The sequence below is a fragment of the Pteropus medius genome, unplaced genomic scaffold (assembly GCF_902729225.1).
Source record: "Pteropus medius unplaced genomic scaffold, Ma_sr-lr_union100, whole genome shotgun sequence".
Lineage (NCBI taxonomy): Eukaryota > Metazoa > Chordata > Mammalia > Chiroptera > Pteropodidae > Pteropus > Pteropus medius.
Genome location: NW_024345602.1, coordinates 501,045 through 528,771, shown reverse-complemented (window position 1 = coordinate 528,771; position 27,727 = coordinate 501,045). Strand labels below are relative to the sequence as shown.

At 40.1% G+C, this 27,727-nt stretch overlaps 1 protein-coding gene across 2 annotated transcripts in view; it reads left to right on the top strand.

The window, feature by feature from the left end:
• Positions 1–7,588: 7,588 nt before the first annotated feature.
• RUVBL1 (RuvB like AAA ATPase 1) overlaps positions 7,589–27,727 on the top strand; it is a 38,430-nt gene continuing 18,291 nt past the window's right edge. Inside the window, exons 1-4 of one of the 2 annotated variants that reach the window (XM_039874600.1) lie at positions 7,589–7,836; positions 11,002–11,088; positions 17,513–17,645; positions 25,237–25,388. In XM_039874600.1, the coding sequence (XP_039730534.1) occupies positions 7,696–7,836; positions 11,002–11,088; positions 17,513–17,645; positions 25,237–25,388 (513 nt within the window). In that variant the 5' untranslated portion in view covers positions 7,589–7,695. The remainder of the gene's footprint in view (positions 7,837–11,001; positions 11,089–17,512; positions 17,646–25,236; positions 25,389–27,727) is intronic. The other variant, XM_039874601.1, reaches the window with a different exon arrangement.

Sequence of the window (27,727 nt, the reverse complement as noted above, 5' to 3'; positions counted from 1 at the left end):
CCTAAGACTGGAATTGCTGAGTCGTATGGTAGATCTGTGTTTAACTTTTTGAGGAACCGACAATCTGTTTTCCACAGCAGCTGCACTATTATACATTCCCACCAGCAATACACTAGGGGTCCAATATCTCCATATGCTTGGCAGCACTTATTATTTTCTGTTTTTTTTAAAGTTATTATAAGTCATGTGAGTAGGTATGAAGTAGTATCTCATTGCACTTTTGATTTACATTTCTCTAATAACTGATAATGTTGAGCACCTTTTCATGTGCTTATTGGTCATTTACATACCTTCTTCGGAAAAATGTCTATCAAATCCTTTGCTCATTTTTAACTGGGTTGTTCATTTTCTTAAGTTGTAGGAGTTCTTTATGTATCATAGATAATAAACCCTCATCGGATATATGATTTGCAAATATTTTCTCCCATACTGTGGGGTGTCTTTACACTCTCTTGAGAAATACTGTCCTTTCATGTGCAAAAATTTTTAATTTTGATGAAGTCCAACTTATCTATTTTTTCTTTGTTGCCTATGCTTTTGGTGTCATATTTAACAAACCACTGCCAATCCAAGGTTATGAAGACTTGCTTCTATGTTTTCTCTTAAAAGTTTTATAGATTAAACTCTTAAATGCAGGTTTTTTATCCATTTTGAGTTAATTTTTGTGAATTATATGAGTCCATCTTCTTTCTTTTGCAAATGAAGATTCAGTTTTCCCAGACAATTGGTTGAAGAGACTGTCTTTTCCTCTTTGAATGGTCTTGGCAACCTTGATTATGAATTTCTGGGCTCTATTCTATTCCATTGGTCTGTATGTCTGTACATATGCCAGTATCACACTGTTTTTTCTTTTTCTTTTTTTCTTTTTTATCCCAGGCTTTATTGAAATATAATAGATAATTAGTTGCTTGTATTTACATTGTACAATTCAATGAGTTTTTAAAATTATAGTTGGCGAACAATAATATATTAGTTTCAGTTGTACAACCTACTAATCAGAAACCCACATAACTCGCAAAGCGAGCACCCCACTAAATCTAGTACACTTCTTCCCCCTTATATATTTATTACATTATTATCCATCTTCCCCATGCTATACTCTACATCTCCATGTCTATTCTGCAACTATCCGTTTGTACCTCTTAATCCTTTTGCCTTTTTCTTTCCATCCCCCATAACCCTGCTCCCAACTAGTAGCCCTCAAAATATTCTCCATATCTATGAGTTTATTACTGCTTTTGTTGTCGTTGTTGATTTGTTTTTTAGATTCCACATGTATGTGAAATCATGAGATATTTGTCTTTATCCTTCCCATTTCATTTAGTGCAATACCCTCTTGGTCCATCAAGACAATATCTTTCTCCAACCCCTTCCTTATAGTCTGTGTGTGTGTTTTAATCTGAAGTGAGTTTCTTGTAGGCAGCATGTGTAAGGGTCTTGTTTTCTTAACCATTAAGCCACTCTATCTTTTGGTTGGAGCACTTAATTCTTTTCCACTTGAGGTACTTACCAATAGGAATGTAGTTATTACCATTATTACTGTTTTCAATACATGTTTCTTCTTCCTACAGAAGTCCCTCCAACATTTCCTGTAATACTGGCTTGGTGTTGATAAATTCCTTTAGCTTATTTTTGTCTGGGAAGCCCTTTATCTGTCCTTTGACTCTAAATGATAGCTTTGCTGGATAAAGTATTCTTGATTGTAGATCCTGGGTTTTCATCAAGTTGACTATTTTGTGCCAAGACCTTCTGTCCTGTATGGTTTCTTTTGAGAAATCAGCTGCCAGTCTTATAGGTGCTCCCTTGTAGATAACTAACTGCTTTTCTCTTGCTGCTTTTAAGATTTGCTCTTTGTATTTAACCTTTGGCATTTTAATTGTGATGTGTCTTGGTGTGGGCCTCTTTGGGTTCCTCTTTCTTGGTACTCTCTGAGCTTCCTGGGGTTTTATGTCTATTTCCTTCACCAGGAGAGGGAAGTTTTTCATCATTATTTCTTCAAATAGCATTTCAACGTCTTGTTTTCCTTCCGGTACCCCGATGACACGAACATTTTTATATTTATTAGTGTCCCATAGGCTCCTTAAACTATTATTATAGTCTTGGCTTCTTTTTTTCTTGCCATTCTGATTGACCATCCTCGGCTTTCCCATTCTCCGTATCGGTGGTTCGATCCTCCTCTTTATCCACTCTTTTTTCCATCTAAAATACTCTTCATCTCAGATAATGTGTTATTCATTTCTGACTGATTCCTTTTATAATTTTCATTCCCATTTTTATGTTTTTCATCTCTTTGTTAAAGTTCTCACTGAGTTTGTCTGCTCTTCCCCTAAGTTCATTGACCAGCTTTATAACCTGCCTTTCAATGTCTGTTTTTATGTCCTAAGCAAAGCTCCTAAGTCTCCCGGTCTTATTAGTGCAACTTTGTGTGATAGGTGTCCAGTAGCACAGGTTCAGCTGCAGGGCAAGTTTAGCCCCAGCCTGTGTTCCTCCAGGGCCACCTGTTACAATTCAGCAAGCAATCCACAGATGCTGTGCTTACAGTCGTCTCAAAAGGCCACACCAGAAACTGAGGCCAGTTACCACCTGTGTATGTCTAGTCACTGCTTGACAAGGGACACCTGACTAAGCGAGGACATGCTTGGATGTGGCTTGGATGGGGCTGTGAGTTAGGGGAGGCAGAGTTTCAGGGAATCCTCTGGGCAGAGCAACCTCTGCTAACCAGTTCAATAATGATGTCTCAGCTATGGCAGTGCTGCGTCAGCACACTGGGAGGGGGAGGGCTCAACAGAGGAACAATGGACAGTGCCAGCACTTCTGTCCAGGAGAGACCCTAGCCTCCGGCCCTCACTCCGACAACTCAGTGTCCCCCTGTAAGTCCCTGGTGCCATCAGCGCAGCCGACCTGACACTGGTGCTCATAGTGAGCAGGTCCATCACCACGAAAGTCCGCTCTCAGACATTGCCCCTTTAAGAGGCATCTGCAGCTGCTGGCTGCCACTGCTGCAGCCTCTGTCTCACTCAGCTGCTCGGGATTGCGCAGCCTTGTGTCCTCACACCATCCTATCTCCTCCCATTGCAGAGTGATTTCTTATTTCTCTCCTTAGTTGTAGGGCTTGTTTATCTAGATCCCAGGTGACTTTCCTTGCTGTTTGTTCCGTGATTCTCTCATAACTTTGATTTGGTCGCAAGAGGGATGTACAAAACCTCTATTGTCTACGTCTTTTTTTTTTTCTCTTCAGTATCACACTGTTTTGATTGCTATAGATTTGTAGTAAGTTTTGAAATCAGAAAGTAGGAGACTGCCAACTGTGTTTCTCTTTTACAAGATTGGCTATTTGATGTCCCTTGAAATTTCATATGAAAATTAGAATGGGTTTGTCTATTTCTGCAAAAACCATCAGTGTGTGTCTTTTAAATGGAGAAGGATTATGTTTATATCCTAATTTTTGTGTATTGATTTTGTATTCTACAACATGGCTGAATTTATTCCGTCCTAACTCTCTCTCTCTATATGTGTATGTGTGTGTGTGTGTATTCTTTAGAGTTTCCTATATATAGGATTATGTCATCTGAGAATGGAGGTAGTTTGACTTCTTCCTTTCCAATTTGGGTGCCTTTTATTTATTTAATTTTTTTGCCCAATTGCTCTGGCTAGAACTTCCAATACTATGTTGAATACAAGTGGCTAAAGCAGGTATCCTTGTCTTGTTCCTGATCTTAAGGGAAAAAATTTTCAGTCTTTCATCATTGAATTATGATGTGTATTTTAAGATGGGAAAGACTGAGTATGTTTATATCATGTGGGGAATGATCAGGGAGAGTGGATGGAAATACAGGCGAAGGAGGATAACAAGTAGAGTGGCGCCTCTGAGAGATGGAGTGGGGCCCAGATTGTCTAGGAGGAACATCATATCTTTTAGTCAGCACACAAGGATAACCCAGCAGTGTCTGGCAGGTAGAAGCTTAGGAGGGAGAATAAAAGTTGTTTCCCAATCTATCTTCTCCCCTTATTTACATGGGAATAGAATTTTTAGTGTGGACACATATCTTTCCTGCTTGACTACATTTCCCAGCCTCCCTTACAGCTATTTATAGCCTTTGATTAAGTTTGACCACTGTGACATGAGTAAAATTATAATGCAACTTGAAGTCAAGCTTAAGGGAAAGAGCATATCTTTCCTTTCCCCTTTTCTCTTTCTTGCTGGTTCAAATACAGCCTTTCAGGGGAAGCTCAAGCAGCCATCTTGGACCATGAGATAGAAGGTGTGCATGGGAAATGAGTAATAAGACAGGGGATGACAGGTTCTTAATGATTATAGAGCTCACCAGGTGTAATGCCTGCTCGGACTTTATGTGAGAAAAAGTAATTTCTATCTTGTTTAGTTCACTAATATTTTGTATCTTTCTGTTACTGCAGCTGAATTAATATCTTAACTAATATGACATTTAATCATTAGTTGGGCGTCTCTGAGTGCTTAGAGGCCACTGAATGATTGCCTGCTGCCGTACACAACAGGCTTCATGAGGCCGTGGGGAAGGTAAAGGCAGGCTTGACCTGGGCTTATGGGTTCAAAAGTCAGGTGTTAAAGGAATCAAGGCAAGGCAAGGGTTGGAAACCAAGTGGCTGAGATGAGTGAACCTGGGCTGGAGAAAAGATGAATCGAGGGATTGGAGGTGAAAAAGCAAGGGTCATGAGAGTGAGAGAGAGTGAGAGAAAGAGGGTTGGCAGTTCTGAGTTTTTCACACAGCACAATTCTGGAATGTAGCATTTCACACAATTACTTGCATATGTATCATTGCATTGGTATGGATTTTCAGTACCCACGGGTATAAACCTAACTCAAACCATTTAAGCCCCAATGTCAGTGCCATATTACACTGAAAGTAGGGCAAGGCTGGATCTGGGAATGTAAAGAATTTCATCAGGAATCTCTGTCAGCTTTCCTTTCCTATGTGTTGGCTCTATTTCCTGTGAGTCTTCCCATGAAGTGGCAAAGATGATCTGGAAACCCATGATCCAAGTTTTCTTTCCTGATATTTCCAGTAAAAGTGCCAGGACTGTCATTGAACTGTCCACTCACATTCTTAAATCAATCTCCATGTCCAAGATTGATAGGCCAGAGTTCTGTGTCCATTCTTGAAACAATACTGAGGGGGTGGGGTCAACCCATCCAAACCACTTAGACTTAGAGAGAGGGAAGAGTGGTTCTCTAAAGAAAATTAGAGTAATTGTAGCCAGAAGAAGTCAGATGGATGCTAGGTAGGCAAAATAACCCACGGCCACTACTGTGGGCCTCACCTGCCCTTCATTCACCTTATGTCTCTCAGATACATGCCTACCACACAGACTTCTGTGGAAATGAAAAGAACTGTCTGGCTCTGCAACTAGGTTCAGTTTCCTTGCACACTGGATCTGGGGGCTGGGACTGTGTCAGGCAATAGCTCAATTTGTGACACTGTTCAAATTCCATTCCCCTTTTGCTTCCTTACCTGTGAAATGAAAACACTAAGCCAGATAAGTGATTTATGAACCATTCTTTAGCAATGAAAAATTGGAAAAGCTCTGGTGGAAGGGGAGGTAGGGTCATGGAAATAGTATTCTACAATCTGAGGCTTCCCTTTGCTCCTTCACGCTGCCCACAAAAGAATTCTACAATTCTAAGGAATATGGTTTGAAAACCACTGAACCAAGTGCTTCTCAGAGGGATTCCTCCAAGCTCCAAAGTACTTATCCTCCATCTCCATATTTGGCTGGAAGGAAATCTTTCTCTTTACTTTATGCCAAAGTTTGGGACTTAAAACAATAAATGTGAAAATAATCTTCTCTTTTAACTGGGCAATACATGAAGAAATTAGTTCCACAGAGTGCCTTACTTTGACTACTAGTTGGGAGAAAGTCTTCCTCCTCCACAGGGTGAAAAGAATTGCTCCTCACCTATGGGTAATGACCAAGAATAAGTCAATGAGATGCTAAGCAACCTTCTAGGGTGTCTGAGAAGTGATATCCTTAGGGCTGATGAATCACAGGTCACCAGTAACAACCTCAGCCTTCCAAGGCACAAGGCTCTTTTGGGCTCTGAAAATGCCAAAAGGTTCCATTTACTGACAGAAACCATTACCAAGTCTCATAAAACCAAGTGTATAAAATACATGCAGCAAAACTGCATGACTTCAAGTATGTATGTGAGGGGTCTAGAATTTTGTTTGAATTTATAAGAAGTCTTAATTGTGAGCCAGGCTGTCTGCTAGGCCCTGGGGTTAAATGATAAACAGCACAAATGTTGTCTATACTCTCTTAACATCTGTAGCTGATTGGGAGAGACAAACATTGACCCAATAATCTTGCAAATACTTAGAAATCTAGATTCAAAAATTATAATGGAGAAATACAAGGAGATGTGAATCAGGAACTACTGCAGCTGAATTTGACTTTAGGTCTGTCTCAACCCCAAGCTGTCCTAAGCTCTGGGCAAGTCCTTCCCTTTCTTTGGATCTCAGTTTACTCATCTATAAAATGGTGACATATCATCTGCCTCTGAGAAAGTCTTATCCATTCATCAGGATTTGGCCCACACATAATCATCTCATGATGCCTTTCCTAGCATTCCAGGCTGTTCCAGGTAGCCTTGCTCTGGGCTTGCACACCAGGTGGATGTAACTGTTCTTGCACACTCATGTTGCAAATTTCCCAACTAAAGACTAAGCTCGTCAAGGCTGGAGATTTTGTATTTTATCTCTGTATTCTTAGTGCATTGTAGTGTCTGGCTCATAGCAGGTGCTAACAAATATTCGCTGAATGACTGGATGGATGGGAAGAGGACACTTTGGTACAAGGGTTGTTAATATCATTACAGAACCTGACAGGAACCTGACAGAACATGTTTGCTGATTGATCTGAGGTCATGGATGAGATGAGGATTATATGAGCTGTGAAGCTTTAAGTCCTCAGCTGGAGTTCCAATTCTGCAGATTATTTCCTGTGTTCTTGGGTAGTTTTGGGGGCCTTCTTTTAGCCAGCGTCCTTATTTGTATTAGGAATTGTATTATCTTATTGAGTTGTAGAGTTTTGTAAACATAAAATGCTATTTACAGCCCACTTAATTTAAATAAAGGAAGAGGGTGGAGGCGAGGAGAGGAAGCCAGTTCCGTGAAGGATACAGAGCAGTGCAGGGGTGGGAGTGGTTGGCTAAGCTGGGCCTCCCCAGGGAAAGCAAATGCTTGGGAGTCAGAAAACTTAGTAAGAAAAGTCAAAGCTTAAGCTTTAAACCTGTTTATCTATCTCCAAAACGTAGGTAATAACTTGAGCTTCACTGAAAGGATACGACGTTCCAATGCGAAATGCGTGGAATGGTCCGATTACTAATTACACCACATTGCCAGGGCCCGACCCCAGATCAAATACGCGGCGTAACTGCTCTGTGTTACCGCCCCGCGCCAGGGCAGGAAGTGCAGGCTGCTGGGAATGCTAACCCTGAGACACAGCCGGAAAATGGTGGGCGGAGCCCCGCAGCCGCCGCGATGGGCACAGCCAAGAGCCAATGGAAAGCGGATGAGTTTTCGCCTTCGCCAATGTAGCGCCGATCAAGGCGGGCCCTGACAAACCGCCTTAGTAACAGCCGCATGGTAACCCAAGTTCCGTGCGTGCGGTACTCGCTCCTACTTTTCCACGCAGGTCTTGGCTCCCGACTTCTGCAAGATGAAGATTGAGGAGGTGAAGAGCACCACGAAGACACAGCGCATCGCCTCCCATAGCCATGTGAAGGGGCTAGGGCTGGACGAGAGCGGTCTGGCCAAGCAGGCAGCCTCGGGGCTCGTGGGCCAGGAGAACGCACGAGAGGTATGGCGGGCGGGCCAGGGGTTGGGGCGCTGAGCAGGAGCTCAGAGCGAGATATGATCTGGGGTGTACGGCCAAAATTTCTTCAGGGCAGCGAATAGTGGCTATGGGGAGCGGCGAGGGGGCGCCTCACTGGGACTGGGAATAGGGCCGTTTGAGGTGAGCAGGTTACGGCCCTACGGGGGTGGTTGACTGCTTTCTTCACCTCATGGACAAGTCTTGAGTGAGCCCCCTATTCCTTGCCATTCTCTGTTTGCGACGCTGGGGTCCAGCGGGAAACAAGATAGATAAGGTCTCTGTTCTCATGGAGCTTACATTTTGGCGTGGTGCGAGGCAGACGATAAACGTTTAAACCAGTAAACAAAATAATAATTATGTATTGTTGGAGGCCACTTCCTGCGGGGCTTTGCCGGCCATGGTAAGGAATTTGGATTTTTTGTGAAAGCAGTGAGAGGCAATGGGGGGTTTAATGTCAGAGAGTGATCAACCTGAAAAAGCTCACTTTGATACCCAGGGCATGGGAGCTGAAGAAGGGAAGTAGGAGTTACAGAGGGGAAAATCTGCTTCACCCACACTCTCAGCATCCTTTTGATCATTCTAATTCAATCTGCTTGTATTAAGTGGTAGTGATTCCAAGTCCTTTCACTTACGTTATAATCGTAAAACTATTTAAGCTCTTTGTATTATTATTTTTTTGCAAATTAAAAAATCGAGAATGTGAGAGGTCACTTCACTTATCCACTTACTACTCAGTTTAGTAATGATGTTGCTGGGATTTGTACCTATGTGTATTTCTGACTCTCAAATTAGTGCTGTCCATGATATTAGAGCCACCTCTCGGATTGCTGTGCTCTCAGATCCATGCTCCTTGGCCTTGCCATGGTTTGACAGCTTCAGAAACCTTAATATGAGGTTAAGACTCTTTCTTCCCAGCCTAATGTGCTAATAGAATGGGCCAAAGAAGAGCCTCTGGCTTCCATTCTGAACATCATCTTTCCAAAGAGGAAATACTAGCATGGTCTAGGTGGCTTCAAATTTCTCTTTATGCAGCTTCTGCTTACTGAGGAACTGTTACTGCAAATAGCTAACATTCGTTGAGTGCTTTCTATATGCCAAAACAGCTTTATTTTCATTGTCTTTTCACCACCCTAATAATTGTGCCTCCCTAGCTTTACTATGATACTTTTAAGATATACAAAAAAGTTATATAATGAATACCTGTGTGCCTAAATTCTACAATTAACATTTTACTCTGTTGTTTTATCATATATTTGTTCATCTACTCAGCCACAGATCCACTTTTGCATTTCGAAGTAAGATGCAGACAATAGTACACTTTACCCTTAAACCCTTTAGTATGTGCGCTACACATACTAAACTCTGTTTTTATGAACTCTGTTTTCCAATAAGGAAATTGTAGTTCACTCAGTTTAAGTAGGTAGGACCAAGGTCACTCAGCTGGTAGTTAGTTGTACAGCCAGGATTTAAACCCAAGTCTATTGACTTCAGAATCCATGTTTTTAACTGGGATGCTATATGCCTCTGTATGACTAAGAACTTCCTGAGAATAGAAACTGGATAATATTATTAAATATTCAGAACCAGCCTCATTATAGAGGTTCAAGATTTATTTATCGAATTAATAGGCATCCTACCTCAGCTCCCAGGTCCTTGTATGACTGGTCACATCAGCAGTCTTGCTGTTGCTTAATATTCTCACCTGAAAAATGAGATAGTTTGAAAATGAGATAGTTTAAAAGATAGGTGATCTTTTAAAGGCCCTTTCAGTTTTATACTTTTTAGTACTCACTGAACATACCTCACTGGAGAGAAGTTGGAGCCTAAACTGAGGAAGATTAAATGGAAGAGGTCCTAGTGTGTGAATAAGTACATGTCCAAGGTTTGGAAATTCTCTTCTACCTCTTGAGTTTCTCAAAGACTTTGAATGCTGAGGATTGTATTAAGAGTTCTATGGAAAGATTATAGTGGCTCTATTTTTTTTTTTTAGAAATGCGGCATTTAAAGAATAGCTTCTAGGCTCTATTAAAGGCACTGTGCTTTTCTACCTGAGCCAGAAATGGAATGTAGCACATCTACATGCATTCCTGGAACTCACAGTTTTTGTGGGACCAAGGTACTTCTCCACAGTCCATGGGGAATAGTGGTAGATGAGATAAGATGTAGTCACAAGAGTACATCAATAGAGTACGGTGTCATCACTGCCCGGAGAGAAGAGCTATGTGCAGCATTTGTTTTGCAGCATTCTGAGATAGTTAACTAATGACCAACTAGTAGTGTCTGTCATTGATTCTTAACCTTTAATGAGTTAATTTGGGAATCTGGTGAAAGCTGTGAATCTTCTTCTTGGAAAAATATACATATGAACATATATGCACAACTTCGTTTCCAATTTCATTTCCAATTTCAGAATATCTATGGGCTCCTGGAGTCTGTCTGTGGTCCCCAGGGTAAAAGTCCCTACTCCCGTTTGTACCCCAACTGTTCATTCCCTACACAGCGGCCATCAAGATCTTTTAAAAACAAATCGTCATAACATGACATGTAGCCTAGGACCTTTTCAGTGACTTCCAGTTACATGCAGAAGAAAATCCGAACTTTATTATGGACTCTTAAAATTCTGTTCTGACTTTTGGCCCCTGCCTGCTTCTTCAGTCTCATCTTCCCATTCTCCTTGATCACTGTACTTTGGTTATTGTAGCCTTTTTGTCCCTTGGACATGTCAGACTCATTCCTGTATTTTGAATTTGCTGTTTTCTTTGACTGCAGCAGACTCCTACACTGCCCAGAGCTTCACATATCAAATATAATGTCATCAGAGAGGGCTTCCCAGATCATTCTAGAATAACTTCTGCCCCAGCCACTAGCTCTGTCATTATCCTTTTTTTTCTTCATGGTAGTGATCTTGCACAATGTCTTTGTGATTGTCTCCTCCACTAGAACAGGAGCTCCATGACCGCAAGCCTTTTTGTCTCCTCCACTAGAACAGGAGCTCCATGACCACTGCCTTTAGCACCTAGAACTGCCTGCAGTGTATTGATTAGCAGTCTGTTAGTGAATGTGTATGTGAATTGTTTTGACCAGAGACTGGACTTTTTCCCCTTATGAAACATTTTAATACTGATTTATTATTTCCATTGTGGTGTCTAGGCATGTGGTGTGATAGTAGAATTAATCAAAAGCAAGAAAATGGCTGGAAGAGCTGTCTTGTTGGCAGGACCTCCTGGAACTGGCAAGGTACTCATTTTTTCTGTTTCTTTTAATCTACCCAAGAGAATGATCTTAATGTCTAAGCCAAATTGAATTTGTGTCTTAACTAGTCTTTGTTTAGCTAAATTGGTTATATATATGTTTTTTAATGTGTAATAATACAATTGAATAACTAAAATCTATGCTTCTAAAATTCAGATTATCCTGGCTGACCTCCAGAGAGAGGAGTCTCATTGTCTCTAGAATTTGTCTTAAATGTCTTTCAAGTTTCCTTTGCTTTGGAATTACATTTCTTTTTCAGAATGACATCTTACTTAAGGGGGAGAAAAATCATTCAGCAAGCATTTTTCTGAATGGTAACTTTACCCAGCACTATTCTAGCTGTGTGAGAGCTGGGGAAAAAAAGAAAGAAGAAAGGAATCAGAAACATGGTTTTGAACTTCACGTGGCTTACAGGGCAGAGAGAGGAAACTGTGACAGTGCAAAATGCTTCCGTTGAATACTAAGCTGTGAGCTACTGATCTTAAATGCCACCAGAAGTTGAGCAGGAGGCACCACTGAGGGCTGGTTAAGCTGGAAGGGTTGAGTCTTGACATTTGCCCTGCAGAGTTGGGAGAGAATTTGGTTTTGCGGGGAAGAAAAGGGCCTTCCAGGTAGAGGAGGCATTATGGCTTATTGGGATCCATGAAGGACTGGCTAGGTACTCGAAATGCCCCATAGTCCCCAGTTTGAGCCCTGCTTATTCTTTAAAGGGCCACTTGGTACAGGAGAGTAGGAACTTGGAATTGTGTTTGTAAAGAAATAAGCTTTAAATTCCAGCTCTGTACTGACTTAACCGTGAGACCCAGTGCGGGTCAATTGTAAGATAATGCCTTTAATTGTCATTTGAAATCATAAATTGAATTGATGATATATCTTATATTGGTGTCTTACAACAGAAGAAGTGCTATGTTTGTAAAGAAGTTTTTTAAAACTTTAACTTGCCATATTAGTGTGGCACATTACCTCTCGATAGGCAATATTGGCTTATTTATTTACTATTTATTTGTTTAACTTGCCATATTAGTGTGGCACATTACCTCTCGATAGGCAATATTGGCTTATTTATTTACTATTTATTTGTTTAACTGTTCTTACATCTGAGACCCTCATTTACCTTCCATTTTTCTTCTTCCTACAGTACGTTATTTAGAAGTTCCTTTTAGAAGTTCATTGGTGGCAAAGTCAAGTTTGTATTTATTATATTGCCCTCGTTTTGAAAGATAGTTACGTTGGATAGATAGTTCAGTTGACAGCTATTTTCTCTCAGTACTATTTCTCTCAATGATATCTGCTACCTGGTGACTTCTCTTTTTGCTTTTGAGTCTAATTTTGAGAATTTTGGCTTTTCCTTTTGATTTTGATATTTCACTATGGTATGTCAAAGAGTGAATTTATTTTTATTTATCTGGCTTTTTATTAATTGTGCTTTCTGAATCTGAATATTATCTCTCTAATGAGTTCTGGGAAATTGTCAGCCTTTATCTCTTAAGATATTGCCTTTCTCATTCTCTTTATCCTCTCCTGGAAATTCAGTTATATGCTAAGTTTGATTGCAGAAGTTCTCAACCTGGGACAATTCCCTGCCCCTAGGACATTTGGCAACATCTAGAGACATTTTTGGTTGTCACAACTCGGGCGTGGAATGCTACATGCATCTCTTGGGTAGAAACATCATACAGTGTGCACAGAGTAGCTCCTCCAACAAGGAGTTATCCACCCCCAAATGTCAGTAGTGCCAAGACTGGGAAACCTGGGCTAAAACTTCTTGTTTTTCCTTCTTTGTCTTTCAACCTCTTTTTCCTATTTTCTATCTCTTTGACTTTGCTACATTCTGGGTGATTTCTTTAGACCTCTGTTCCAGTCTCATTGTCTTGTAAGCTATGACTAAGCTGCTGTTTAATCTAACTCATTGAATATTTTTTTTTTCATTTTGAAAACTTTGAAATCTACAAAAGAGTTGAATGAATAGTATGATGACCTTCTCTATCTTCTACACATAGATGACTAATTGTAAATATTTTGTGACATTTGCTTTTTCTCTGTTTCTGAACCATTTGAAACTAAGTATGAGAACATTTTCCTACAGTACCAGAATACTATTATCACACCGAAGAAATGTAATGGTGCTAACGGTATCAGCAGATGTCTAATTTATATTAAAATTTCTTTAAGTTATTCCAGTTTTTGGCTGTTTCATTTTGTTATATTTTTAAATTCAGAATGTAATCAAAGGTTACACATTGCATTCATTGTTATATCTCTTTTTATCTAGAAGTTATCTTCCCCAGCATTTTTTTGTTTTCTTTTATAACATTGATATTTTTGAAGAGTCCAGGACTGTTGTTTTGTAGAAAGTCCTACAACTGTCCTACAGTGATTTTCTGATTGTTTTTGTATAAAATGTTAAATACTTTGGCACAACACTGCACAGGTGATGTTGTATTCTTTTATTGTTTCACAGCACGAGGCTGATGCCAGGTTCTACTCTGAAGGTTGCAGTTCCCTTTGTAATTAATGAGTAATCTGTGAAGTGGTATGTTGAGATGTTGCAAATATCTTTACGCCCATCGATGACTGGGCGTAGCATCCATCAATGGTCATTGCTTATCAGTTATCATATTGGTAGTTGCAAAATGGTGATTTTTTAAATTATTATTAAACTTATTGGGTGACATTGGTTAATAATAATATTATGTAAGCTTCAGGTATACAACTTTGTAATATGACTTCTGTATACTCTATTGTGTGGCCATCACCCAAAGTCTAGTCTCCTTCTGTCACCATATATTTGACTCCCTTTACCTTCTTTGTCTTCTCCCTACTCCCCTTCCCCTTTGGTAATGACCATTCTCTTGTCTGTATCTATTTGTTTTGTTTGTTGCATTTTGTTTTACATTGCACATATGAGTGAAGTCTTTTTCCATCTGATTTATTTTACTTAAGCATGTTGTCAAAAATGGCAATATTTCATCTTTTTATGGCCAAGTAGTATTCTGTTGTATATATGTACCACATCTTCTTCATCCAGTCATCTGTTGAAGGACACTTAGGTTATTTCTATGTCTTAGTTATTATAAATAATGCTGCAGTGAACATAGAGGTACATATATTTTTATGAATAAATGTTTTCAATTTTTTGGATAGATAACCAGAAGAGAAATTGCTGGGTCATACGGTAGCTTTATTTTTAATTTTTGAGACACCTCCATATTATTTTCCATAGTGGCCACACCAATTTACATTCCTACCAGCAGTGTATGAGAGTTCCCTTTTCTCCACATCCTCTTCAAACCTTGGTATTTCTTATCGATAATAGAAAATGATAATTTTCTAAATGTGAGAGAGATCTGTGAGAGAGAATTCTTGTTATTACCTCCCTCATATACATAGAAATGAAAAGCTGTATCTAGTTTTATTTTTCTTATGGAACACGAATAACCATTGTCACCTTATTCTCTGGTCTCTTGTCCTTCCTTCTGACTTGAGAATCGTAGGAGTTTGATTGATCAATTCCTAGGAGCTAATTCTCCTTGGATTAATGAGATCGATAGTCCCCAGCAGGGTTAGTCCAGGAATTTGATGGGATGGAGCGAGCCTGGCCATCAGTTAGGTGTGTAAAGACCAATCCTAAATTCATTTTGAGAGCATGTTAGGGAGAGACATTTTTTCTCACCCAGAGCTGCGAAACATCCTGACAGATGTGGCGCTCCAGGTACCTCAACAGGCTTCTTTTTTTTTATGGCTCACCTTTTTTCTGGCAAGCCTCATTGAACGTCCTTTTTTTTTTTTTTTCAGGAATTCCTGCCTTAACACTACACCTTGCTGGGTTTCTGGTATCTTTCCAATACCCTCTGAACTTTCAAGGCAGTGGACGTTTCTTACTCTGAGTTTATTATTATTATCTATTTATTTTTAGGTATTTTATAATAGGAAGGATTTTTATTGGTTCTGGTCTGCTGTACTGCTGGAAGCACAAGTCCTTCATTCCTTTTGTAATATACCATTTTTCTCCCAGGAAATATGAGAAGTTCTCAGAGCTTACGGGTTTGTCTAATCTCCTTCGATGTATATGAAAGCATGTGATAACTCTTGCTTTATAGTATGCTGATCGGCCTCAAAGTTTAGGTAACTAAACTGACTGACAGGCAGGCATATGGTACTTATTTAGAGATGCAAATACATGGTCATATGGACTTTCTATTCTTTAGGACCCCACACTGTTAATAACAAGGTTGTGTGTTTGGGTTTTAAAAAAGGAGCTGTTGAGATGAGATTGAAAATAAAGTAGATTTCTTCAATCTTCTTTTGGCAACCACCTTGTGTGGAGAGATGTGGGCACAATGAAATAATGTCTTGGAGATCGGGGTTTGCATCTTGGCTCTTCTTCTTGATAACTGTTTGACCTTTGGTGACTTGCTCACTTCTCAGTTTCAGTTTCTAAATTTATAAAATGCCAACTAGACTACCAAATTCATGGGCTAGTTGGGAGGATTCAGTGTGATCTCTCATGCAGGTGACCTACCACCATATATAGTAGGTGTAGGCATAGTAGCCATATTGTATACCTGCCTCTGAGAGCCTTTAAACAGAGGAAACTAGATACATCTGATGCATTTCTTAACTGAGTACTTATCATATTTTAATGGAAGTATATAGATCATCTCTTCTGTATTCAATAGAGATGGAGGGATGCCACAGAATCAGGTACAGTCACTTTGAAGTTTGCATCCAAGGGTAGAGAATTGGGCCTTTAGAGATACCTGGATGAGAAAGAGGAGTGACTGGGAAGCTTGCAGAGTTTAGATAGAAGGTGAATGTGGCCAGCCTGTGGCTCCCATTGAGAGGCCTGGTGTTAGAGTGCCACTCCTCTCACTGTGCCATGTTGCGCTCCACAGATTTTCCCTTCGCTGTTAGAATACTAGAAAATAAGTTTTAGATGTCTAAAGATCACAAAGTCAGATGCTTATGCAGACTGGCAGTGGAGATGAGTGAAGCACCTAGATGCAAGCTCCAGGGAGCAGTGCAGCTGTGGTGGTTGAAGTGGCACCCCCTCACTAAAGGAGGCAGCTGCGTTGGGGGTCTGGAACAGAACCCACAATATCTCTGAGGTATGCCTGTAAATAGCTGGATTTTTATGTGACAGTTGCCAATGTTAAAAAAGCAAGCAACAAATTGAGTTTTAAAACACATATGAGACTGTATCAGGCAAAACAGACCAGTCTGTGGGCAACCAGTTTGCTACCTGTGATCTAACCCAGGACTTTCATTTGGCAGATGAGGGAATCAGGCACTAGAGATTCGCCCTGTGCCCAGGGTCGCACTAAAAATTAGTAGTAGAACTAGGATTAAAACCCTGTTTCTGCCCCTTGGGCTAGTGCTTTTTGTGCTATACTATATGCTTATTCTCTGGAGGATTGTACTGCCTCAAAACTATCACCAAAGCGGTGTCGGAAAGACGATCTAAGTGGAGCCTCTACTAGGCCAATCTTAAAGCACTGTCACAGAGAGCCACTTTGTTGTTTTTAGTAATAACCTTGTTTTCTCCCTTAGCCCATACACCTTGGGAACTGATCTTTTTCAGGCTCTTGCTTCAACTCTGAGGAAAGATGAAAACAGCATTAAAAGGTCATGGCATTTACCAGTTCTGTACTAGCTTTGAAGGACTAGCTTTTCGTACTTGATATTTGACCATACATCTGTTATGTCTTCTGCCAAGTGTGGTTTTCTTACCAAAAATCAGCTTGTAGTTTTACTGGGATGTGTTCAAGTGTAATTTAAAACCAGCTCATAGCTTCAGAATCCTACTTCATTATTTGCAGGCCACTCAATATAAAGTGAACGTCACATAACTCATTTCTTGATTTTTGATTTCTGATGGGTTATAGGAAGTAGTGGTATTCTGAGTGATTAGGTCAGGACCCAGTTTTGATATTGAGGGAACAGTTTTGGAGGACTATACTAATTATGATGGGAACATGATCTCTCTATCCTTGCTGCCAGAGTTTAAGTACCCAGTCTGTCATTTCCTAGATTATGGTACCTAGGACGTGCTATTTAATCTCTGTGTCTCAGTTTCCTCATTTGGAAAGTGGGGAAAGTAGTAGTATATAATTCAGAGGGTATGTGGGAGGGAGGGTCATGTGAAACACTGAAGAGTTAGGCCTGCACTGGGTCTCAATGAATGGTAACTGCTGTAATTACAGGGATGATTAAAAATGCCATTTAGATTATAATCGACTATCCACAAGAGTCAACAAATGTTTATTATGTGAAACATCCCAAATGATGTTGAAACTAAAAGGACTAGATTTTTAGTTGTTCCTGGCTAATAATTTTTTTATAGCATATGTTTCTGAATGATCATACTTTCAAGAATATAAAACAAGTATGTTTCTATTTTTTTCTGTAGACAGCTCTAGCTCTGGCTATTGCTCAGGAGCTAGGTAGTAAGGTGCCTTTCTGCCCCATGGTGGGGAGTGAAGTTTATTCTACAGAGATAAAGAAGACAGAAGTGCTGATGGAGAACTTCCGCAGGGCCATTGGTGAGTGTCACATTTGTGGGAGGAGAAGTTCTCACTTGCACGGTGCACTGAAGTCTCATGATTGTGAAAATGCCTTGATGACTTATATCTGTTGCACTGCTCTTTTTCTTTTGGCACCGATAGTGTCGTCTTTGCAAACAAAACAAAAACATGGCTTTTCTAATTAAAATGCTTTAGCAATTAGCAGATGTGTGCCCCAGCTATGAGTCTGGGGTTCTTCACCTGACAAAATAGACGTGGCTATAAGTGATTTTTTAAAAACAAGTCGGATTTTCCTGGCAGCCTCATTATGCTTTTAGAAATGACTGTCCACTGTGAACAAATTTTGTACTTAACACAAAAGCATTATGTGTCATGCTGCCCCTGGTCCTGGATGTTGAGCCAGAAGAACTGTGGCCTGTCAGAGAGTGAAAATACTGTTTGATCACTGGCAGAGCTTTGAGGTCGGTGGTGCCAACCATATAGGGCTCAGAACTGTCATATTGTGTGTTTGTTATGTGCCAGACCCCTGTATCGATTGTAGCCTTTTCCTCCCCCAAGAAGAAGCTCTCAGTCTTTATTTAACATCTTATAAAACAGTTTCAGAAAGTTCAATAACTTGCCTACACTGATCCAGCTAGTAAGTAGCAGAGCTCTAGTTTGAACCTAATCTGACTTTAGAGCTTATGCTCTGCATATCTTCTGTGAGGAGAAAATGGCTTCTCCCAAATGTTTCCCTCTTGCCAGTCAGGACTTGTGGGTCAGGCTCCTAACCCCATTTCTACTTGCCTAGCTCTGTGAAAATCTCAGGTTCCCTCACATCTTCTTGTAGAAAGAGCTTATTCCTTTAAAGCTTTCTAGAAATATTTAATGTGTTTCTGCTCATGTGGGAGTCTATCTCTAGGATATATAGTTGCTGAATCATAGGTTATGAACACTTGTCAAAGAGTACCATTTTCCAGTTCCTTTGGTTGTCAAAACTAAGTAAACTTCCTAAGAAGGAAGTTTACTAAAAAACTTCAAGGAAATTATGAAAGTTTAAGAAAGAATAGATTTGTCTAGCCAAGAGTCCTTACCTCAATGCAGCTAAAGTCTAATTTAGGGGTGAGATCCTGTAGGGCCTTTAGGCTATGGTTAGGGCTTTGGCTTTTTTGCTGAGTAAAAGGAGGAGTAATTGGAGAATGGTTTTGGTTTTATAAGAATTTCTCTGGCTGGGGTATGGAGACTGGACAGTAAGGAGAATCAGGGTACAGATAGGGAGATCCAGTGAGGAGTCTCAGCAAGAGATGGTGGTGGCTTCAACCAGGGTGGTGATGGTAGACATGATAAGTGGTTGGATTCTGGATATAGTTAGAAGATAGAGCTGACGGGATTTGGGGCTGAAAGAGCGGAGGCAAGGATGCCAGCCTTCTCTCCCAAGTTTTGTCATTTTGGGAGGTGGAAAGGTATGAGAAAGAACAGATTAGGTGTTCGTTAAATGTCTCCTGTGGATATAGTGGGCAGTGTTTACCTTTGTTGCCCCAGTTGTTGGCACATAGTGGGTGTTCAGTGAAGTTTTTCTGAATGAGAGAAGGGGGTGGACTTTAAAGCAGAGAGAAAACAGAAGCTTTAGCTAAAGTAAGATAGCTCTTGGTCTATGTCTGGCAATAGATATATTTTGTTTGGTTTACGCAGTATTTTTAAAAATAAGATTTGAATTATGTAGTTGCCAGTATGTAGAGATTGGGAGATGTCATATAAAATCCTTTTTTTTTTTTTTTTTTTTTTTGGCTTTTTGAAAGAAGCTTTCATTCTTACCCACAGCGGTCAGTCGAAGCTAAATGGGTGCCCTCCTTTTCAGAGTAGTAGGCTTGTGCTCCAGCTTGCCCCAGTCTCTATAAGACTTGCTCTGCTTCTTGATGTTCCCAGCCGGGTCCTCGTAAGCTCTGGAGTTTGGGACTTTTGTTCTAAACCAGAGACACTGTGAAATGTGTCTGTCAGCTGTTTTGTGTAACTTTGAATATGGACTTTTTTAAACTGCAAAATATTTCTTACTGGAAATTGGATTTTTTGGTGCCTGTTTTAAACTGAAATATAACACGTGTAGAAAACCTATAAAACATACCTATACTTTAACAATTAATTATGAAGGAAACACTTATGTAGTTACCACTCAGTTCAAGGTACAGAGCATGGCCAGCATCACAGATGTCACTCACATTCTCTGTGGTCACAGTCCCTCACCCCTCCCACGTGTACCCATAGAGTGCGAGAGTTGCGTGTCAGTGGCTTCTGTGGTCATTATAACCCTGTACACTCTTGTGTGCATCCCTAGGCGGTGTGACTGAATTTTGCCCTTTTAAACTTTATCTAAATGGAATCTATACTAGTTGTGTCTTGCTTCTTTAGCAATATTTATTTTGTAAGGTTCAGCCCATGTTATCACATGAAGTGCCATCCTTGGACTTTATATCATTATCTGGTAAAACAGTGGAAATGGCTCACAGGACCCTCTTTGGGGTTTCAGATCTTTTTTGCCATTGGAGTATTTCCATATCAGAACAGAGGTGGCTTGATGGTGAGGACACTCAAACCATACAAATATATAATGAACATGTGCCATAAATTTTATTTAACTCATTAATTAATGAGATAAACAGTAAGATGTTACAACTGTTTCAGATATCTGAGTACTTTTTTAAATGCATTTTTATTTATTTAAAATTTTTTTTTCTGACATTGATAAAATCTGGCAGAGCTGACCTTTACACGAGTGCATGTGTTTAGGTTGCTTAAAAGTAAATTTAATGCTTTCAAATTTGGAAAAATAGAGATAAATTTCCAAGGCATCAGTTTTGTGATTTGCCATTTTGGGATTTGGGCAAGGGGATAGTGCAATTCTTAAGATGGCAGCCAGATGAAGAGAAATTTCTTGATCCTGCCATAGCATAAAAAGGCAGGCCATTGACTTTCTTCAAAAAAGAACCCTGTCCATCTTCCTCTGCCTTTAAATTCCTGCAAATTTGGCAGAGGGGCTGAGGAGAAAATGGTAAGCTTACCAGAAATAAAAAGCAAGAAGTCTGTGCTATTTCCTTGATGTGATGAAGGTCCCTGTCAGGGATTTAGAAACCCGAGCCAGCAGATGAAACCTGTGTCATTTGCATTGTCATTGCCAGAGATAGTGCCAGCTCAGTCCCTTTCCTGGCTAACAGCCTATTTCATTGTCCATCAACCACATCCCCTGCCTGCATGTCAGCACAGAACAGCTTCTAAACAAATATGGGGACTAGTGAGAGATGGGAATGCTTTCTTCCCCCACTTGATGAATTTCTTGTCATAGTCGTGTAACAGTAAATATAAGGAAGCATTCCAGTTGAAGGAATTTATCTGTGGGATATAAAAGTTTTGATTGAAAAAAAATGAAAGTTCATTTTAAAAGTTCAGAATTTCCAAGTTTGTCACGATCTTCCGATACATTTGTGTTATTTAGAAAATTTTTGTCTTGATGTTCAGGAACTAAGAATTTGGTAAGGCGAAAATGAAATGGCAACCTCTATTTGGGGGCTATTCCAAAACTTCCATTTGTAGGCTATCAGATTGAATGAAGGCAGAGTAAAACTTTTCCTTACCTTTCATATCTGAGAGAGTCTTTGTCCTGATTGGGTTTCTGGGGAAAGAAGTCAGCCAACCTAAATAAGTTAATGATCACATTTAAAAGTGAGAAGTAATTGACACCACTGGCAGCTTTTTCTTTTCCCCCCACTGGGGGAAAAAATACCCATTAGGGTATTTCCATATCAAAACAGAGGTGGCTTGATGGTGAGGACACCCAAACCATATCAGGGCTTCCTGCCATCAGAAGTAGTTTATGTTTCCACATTGTGAATGGAACAGAGTTCTTCATTATTCTTTAGGTGAGTGAGTCTCAGATGTGGCTGTACATTGGGATTACCTAGGGAACTTCAAACTAATAATGATGGCAGGGTCCAAACCCCTGAGATTTGAAAGTTTGTAGTGTGGCTAGGGGATTGTAGAAGTTGGTCAGGTGATTCTAAAAGGTGAGAACCATGACTGTAGACTCTAGCTGAGACTTAGAGCAGTGTTTCCTAAAAAGCCATCCGTGTTCTTCCTTTACCAGTTCCCACTAGTATGATTTACTTAAGTATTTCTTTTTAGGGTGCATACTTACAGAAAAGTGCATGGATCATAAATATATAGCTCAGTGGATTATCATAAATTGAAAACCCATGAAACAAGCACCCAGTCAATTAAAAGAATATTGTCAGTACTCCAAAGTACCCTTCGTGTCTACCCCCAGTTTCCTTCCTTCTTTCCCCAAATTAATGACTCCCTGATTCTAACATTATAGTGTATTTGTGCCTGTTTTTGAACCTCAAATAAATGCAATTTCGCAATATATATTCTTCCGTGTTTGACTTCTTTCCTACAAAGTTATGTTTTGAGAGTTATCCATATTGTTGCATGTGGCCATAATTCTTTTTCATTGTTCTGTGATATTGTTGTATAAGTAAACCACAATTCAGTTGTCTCTTCCACTGTTGACAGACAGTGGAGTTTTCTCGGTGTTTGGCAATTAAGAACAATGCTGCTATGACCATTACTGGGTTGTGTCCCTTGGTGCACACATGCACCCATGCCTAGTGGGTATGTACCTAGGAGTTGAATTGCAGGATCATAAGGCATTCATGTGTTCAACTTTTAAGAGTATTTATACCAGTTTACACTCCCACCAGCAGTGTAACCTTCCTGTTTTTCTGCATCCTCACCAACTCTTGGTATTATCAGTCTTTTTAATTTTAGCAGTTCTACTGGTTATAGAGAAGTATTTCATTGTTTTTTCTTTTTCCTTTAAAAAAAATTTTTATTTTGGAAATTTTCAAATATTCAAAAGTAGTCAGTTGGTATGATGACCCTACCTATGGTCCTATCACCAGGCTTTGACTCATAGCTAATCTTAATTGATTTATAGCCCCATTAGTCCCTCCCAGATTATTTAGAAGTTAATTATAGACCTGCTTTTTTTATCCCTAAATATTTCAGTATGTACCTCTGAAAAATAAGGACTTAAAAAAAACCAACAATACCATTAGCATACCTAGAAAAAAATGAACAGTAAATTCCTTAATATCATCCAATATCTAGTTTATGTTCAAATATCCAGTTGTCTCATACGTACCGTAATGTGTTTTTATAGTATTATATACATTTGGATCAGGATACAAATAAGGTTGCCGTAATGTGTTTTTTATAGTATTATATACATTTGGATCAGGATACAAATAAGGTTCTCTGTAACAGATTGGTTGATATGTGTCATAGCTTTTTTATTTATTGATTTCCCTTATATTTGTTTTTTCCTTTGAGCAAAATATAAATTGGGTGGAGACTAGGATCACACCCATAGATACTAGGGCAGGCAGAAAGGGAAGGATCAGGTTAGTGGCACATGTTACCTGGAAAGGGAAAAGGACAGAGCAGGTATTGTAGAAATAGCTGTTGATGAGCTGGGATCCTGTGGTATGGTGGGAAGAAACTGGTCCCAGGGCCTGAAGACTTGGACTTCAGTCCTGAATCTACCATGAAGGAGGAAAGGACTCCTTGCTTCACTTCATGGAGCTGACTTCCCCTCTGTAAAATGGAGATAAAGAGTACTTTCCCTGGCTGTTTCATAGGGCTAGGTCGAAATGAGATGTGATGGCACCTCCTATTGTCCTCACTATTCCAGTGTAGGCAGTGACATGCAAGGCACAGACTATGTGGGAGAGCTGCTTATATAGGTAAAGAGGCCCTGCAGTCATAGTTTTATAGTTTATGCCTGTTGGTGTGTGTTGTCAGCTTCCCCTTCAATTTAGGAACTCCTCTATAATACACATCTTAACTAGTAGGAATCAAGGATGTTTCCTTCCACACCTTTGAATTGATGGCAGGCACAGTGACTTAGAATGGCTTTTTTGTTGATGTTTTTAGAATCCTCTGAAAATGGATTTAATAGCTGTTAACTTACCTGTGGTGTAGCTGTGGATTCAGAGAAAGTCATTTGTATCCCTTGACCCAGACTTTGGGAATTGGAAAGAGAGGTTTGTGTGCATGAGTGTGTGTGTGTGTCACTGTGTCTGTAATGTGTACTTTCAGAGAAGCTGTGTTCAGTGATGTGTATTTGTTTTCCAATTTTAAGAAAACCTTTACTAATATTCATTAATGATTATAATTGTTAGAAAAATCCAAATTTTTTCTCATTTTAATGTAAATATTATTTAGGCATAATATATGTACTTACAGAAAAGAGCATAAATCATTTATATTTGTAGTCAGAACACTTACGTAATCAGCACCAAGATAGAGAAACAGACCTTGTTAGAACTCTAGAAGCTCCTTATGCCTCCTCTAGTCACCCCTCCCTGTCCCCCTGAACCAGTGGGCAGAAATATTGACTTTGGAGGAAAAAAACGTTTGATCTAGACTAGACCTGGGTTTTGGTGCTGAGGTTGGAGGTGACTTTGGCTATTGCATCACATGGCAACCTCCTTAGAGATCTTAGGCTTTACACAAAATATGTTGAAGTATCTGTTGGCAGAATTCTTGGGTATTGGATGGTCTGCCTGATGATACTCCCTCAACCTTAAGTGATTTCCTTCATCCATTTCTGTAAACAGTGTTCTAGGCCCTTAGCCCAGGTGTTGATAGTCTATGAGACGGGTAGTCAGGACTACAAGCCCCTATGATTCCATGTGCAGGTGTCAAGTGGGAGGTGCAGGTAGCTGTGGAGTGATTTGGAGGGTGTGTCAGGTAAGCTTTCTAGAGGAGTTGAGTCTTGAACTGTGAGTCTGCAAGGAAGAGTTGGCGAGGCCAAAAAGGAGGGAAAGGTGCTTCAGGCAGCAAAAGCATTGTATAAAAAGACACTGAGATCATGTTCTAAATATGTGGGCGATGTTTAGAATGAAGAGAGACATTTTCCTTTATTTACAATATTCTAATCTAAAATCTATAAATGCTTTACTGTGGGAGGATTGCTTTGAAAATTAATTGTTGTTGACTTGGAAAATTTATAGAACAACCTGAAAATAGTGAATGACACTGGATATTTCTTCTTGGGGTGTGTGGTAGGGGTTGGCCAGAGGCCCAGAATACCTGGCAAGGTCAGGTGTCACCTACTGTTGGCATGGACCTCCGATTAATATAGTTACCTTGCTCAGGTGTGATAGTGTTGGAAGGAGTATAAGTGAGTCACATGTAGTTGCTGCTCTCGTGGAGTAGGATGATTTGGGTTCAGAGGCTGGATGAGAGGCTAAAGCTAAGTTTCACCACCTTGGAGATATAGCAGATATCTGAAACAATTTTGAGAATTGTAGCTTGTCTGTCTAGTTCTAGATTTGAACCCAGGAATTCCCTTTGAAAAGCTGAAATAAGATTGTTTTTCTGCATTATGAACAGCTCCTCCAGTTTACGTTTGTGTTTGTAGTGCTTTTCTACCCAGGATGATGCCCTCGAATGTACATTAGTAAGGTTGACTTGTCAGTTCTTGTGACATATAAGTTTTGTAGCTAAAAAGGCTGTTAAGGAGTAAGAAGGATAATTCTGTTTCTCACTAGAGCTCCTCTGTCATTTCTTCCAGGGCTGCGGATAAAGGAAACCAAGGAGGTTTATGAAGGCGAAGTCACAGAGCTAACTCCGTGTGAGACAGAGAATCCCATGGGGGGGTATGGCAAAACCATTAGCCATGTAATCATAGGACTCAAAACAGCCAAAGGAACCAAACAATTGAAAGTGAGTACATGTCTCTGGACTCTTTTCTCTTGCCTCAGGATCTCTCAGCACTGTGTGGCCTTGTGCAGGTGGTGTAACTGCACTTTGTCCCAGTTTTTTTTGTCTGTGCACTGTGGTCAATGATCATCACAAGGCCGTTTGAGGATGTTATATGCATAAAGCAGTACCAGGTACAGGGCCACTACGCAGGAGGATCAAAAAGACAGCTTTTCTTATTTATTTTTAGGAAATTGTGTATGTTAAAGGTGAGCTGTGTGGTTAGTAAAGACTACTTTCTGCCATCCTGTATCCCATGTCATGACCATTTGTCAGAGGCCCTGGGCCTCTCTCTGAACCTGGGCATTAACTTTATAGTTATAATGCTTATGCTCACAGGAAGCAACAGCATTGAGTAACATGGGAAGAGTTGTAGAGCAGATGATGGAAGGACTTCCAAGGGACCAAACAGAATCCTGACTACAGCTTCTTATATGTGTCAGGGCCTCTGCTCAGGCCTGGGATCTGTGGAGAAGCCATAGTGCTGGCACTGTGGAAGGCCCTAGATGACCCTCCTCAGACCCCTGTCCTATAAACCTTGAGAATGCTTGCAGCAGGGGATGCCTGGGAGGAAGAACATGGATTTTGGAGTCAAAGTCCGAAATGGAATCCTGGTTCTGCTGTGGCCTTTGGCAACCTTTGGCAAATGACTGTCTCTGAGCAATAGTTTCTTTATCTGTTAAATGGGAATAAAAATTGCCTATCTCACAGAGTTCTTTTAAGGATAAAAGCTGTAGCTTTGGATGTGGCACCTAGTTTCCTAAGAAGTGGAGGCTGTTAATGTTATTATGAGAGCCTTCAGTTAGAGAAATGGGGCAATGTGGATTGTAGACTTTGCCTTATTATTAATAATAAATAACACTATCATTATACCTCATAATATTATTGTATGTGCCAGGCACTGGGCTAAGTGTTTCAACAAATATTTTATTTATGTTGTTTATAACTTTGTATTTGTGTGTGCGTGTGTATGTGTGTGTGTAATTTCCCAAAGATAAAACAACTGAGCTTATAAAGAGTTCAGCAATTATCCTAGGATCATATAGCTAATTAAGAGGTAGAGCGCGCTCCAACTTGTTGTGTGATCTTTGGAAGTCAGTGGAGCTCTCTGGGCCTCCATTTTCCCATCTGTAAACTGTGGTAGATTGATCACAGTTTACAATATAATTTCTCCATCTTTGCTTCCCTTTGTGATTTTATGGTTCTTGGATTCTGTAACATGGTTTCTTGGTCACCGCTTTATGGAGATCATTAAAATGTCTCTTTTTCAAAGGGCCATTTTTCTTTTTCCTGACAGGGTTTCCATCATAGGAGCATGCCTCTGCAAATATTTCTTAAACCTGCCCCTCATCTCTCCCATTCTATATTAATTAGATTTCTTAGTAGGTTCTGCCATCTTTCCAGTAATTATATCTTCAGTCAATTCATTTGGGAAATTAACTGATATAAAAATGCTTAAAGCAAAAAAATAAAAATAAAATAAGGCATGCAATTTGGATTTCAGTTATTTATAAGGTTGCTTTAAATGGTTTCTTTAAGGGGTGGCTCCACAGTGTAATGGTTAGCACATCTCTTTTACATGCAGCAGGTCCTGGGTTCGTGCCCCAGGTGGAGCCACGGACCATACCCCAGGTGCGTCAGGCCTGGGTGCGCCTGGCCCAGGGTACGTCAGGCCTCCCGAGTGCATCAGGCCCCAGGTGTGCACCACAAGCATGTCGGGGGAGACACCCCGCCTTCAGAGATCCAGTTCTTAGAAAAAAAAAGGGAGACAGCAACATCCATAGGTCAGGGGTGGAAGTGAGAGGGAGGAATTAAAGGGGGCGGAGGGGAAAGAATAATAAGTGGTTTCTTTAAGAAAATAACATAAGGAGAGGTGAATTTTTTTTTCCAAAATGAGTATTTCTAGCTACTTCGAGCATATGTACAAGATGTTTGGGTAGATAGAGCTCAAATACTAGGTGAGTATTTAAGTGTGAAAGAGAATGCCATATTTGCCACCAGTATTGAGTGCCTCCCTCATCCCAGGCCCTGTGCCAGAGGCTTACTTACCATCACTGTCCCTCCTGCTCATGGCAGTGCTTCAGTAGGCTGTCAGGTGCCACCCAGCCAGTGAGGCAGAGCCCAGGCTTTGTTTCTGTGGTACCATTTGCAACAGCTTTATTGAGCTATAATTTTAAAGAAAACTCACTCAGTTTAAGTGTGCAACTTAAAGAATTTAAATCTAATTACAGAGTTATACGACCATCACTGCCATCCAGTTTTAGAACATTTTTATCACCCTAAAAGAAACCTCCTGCCCCTTT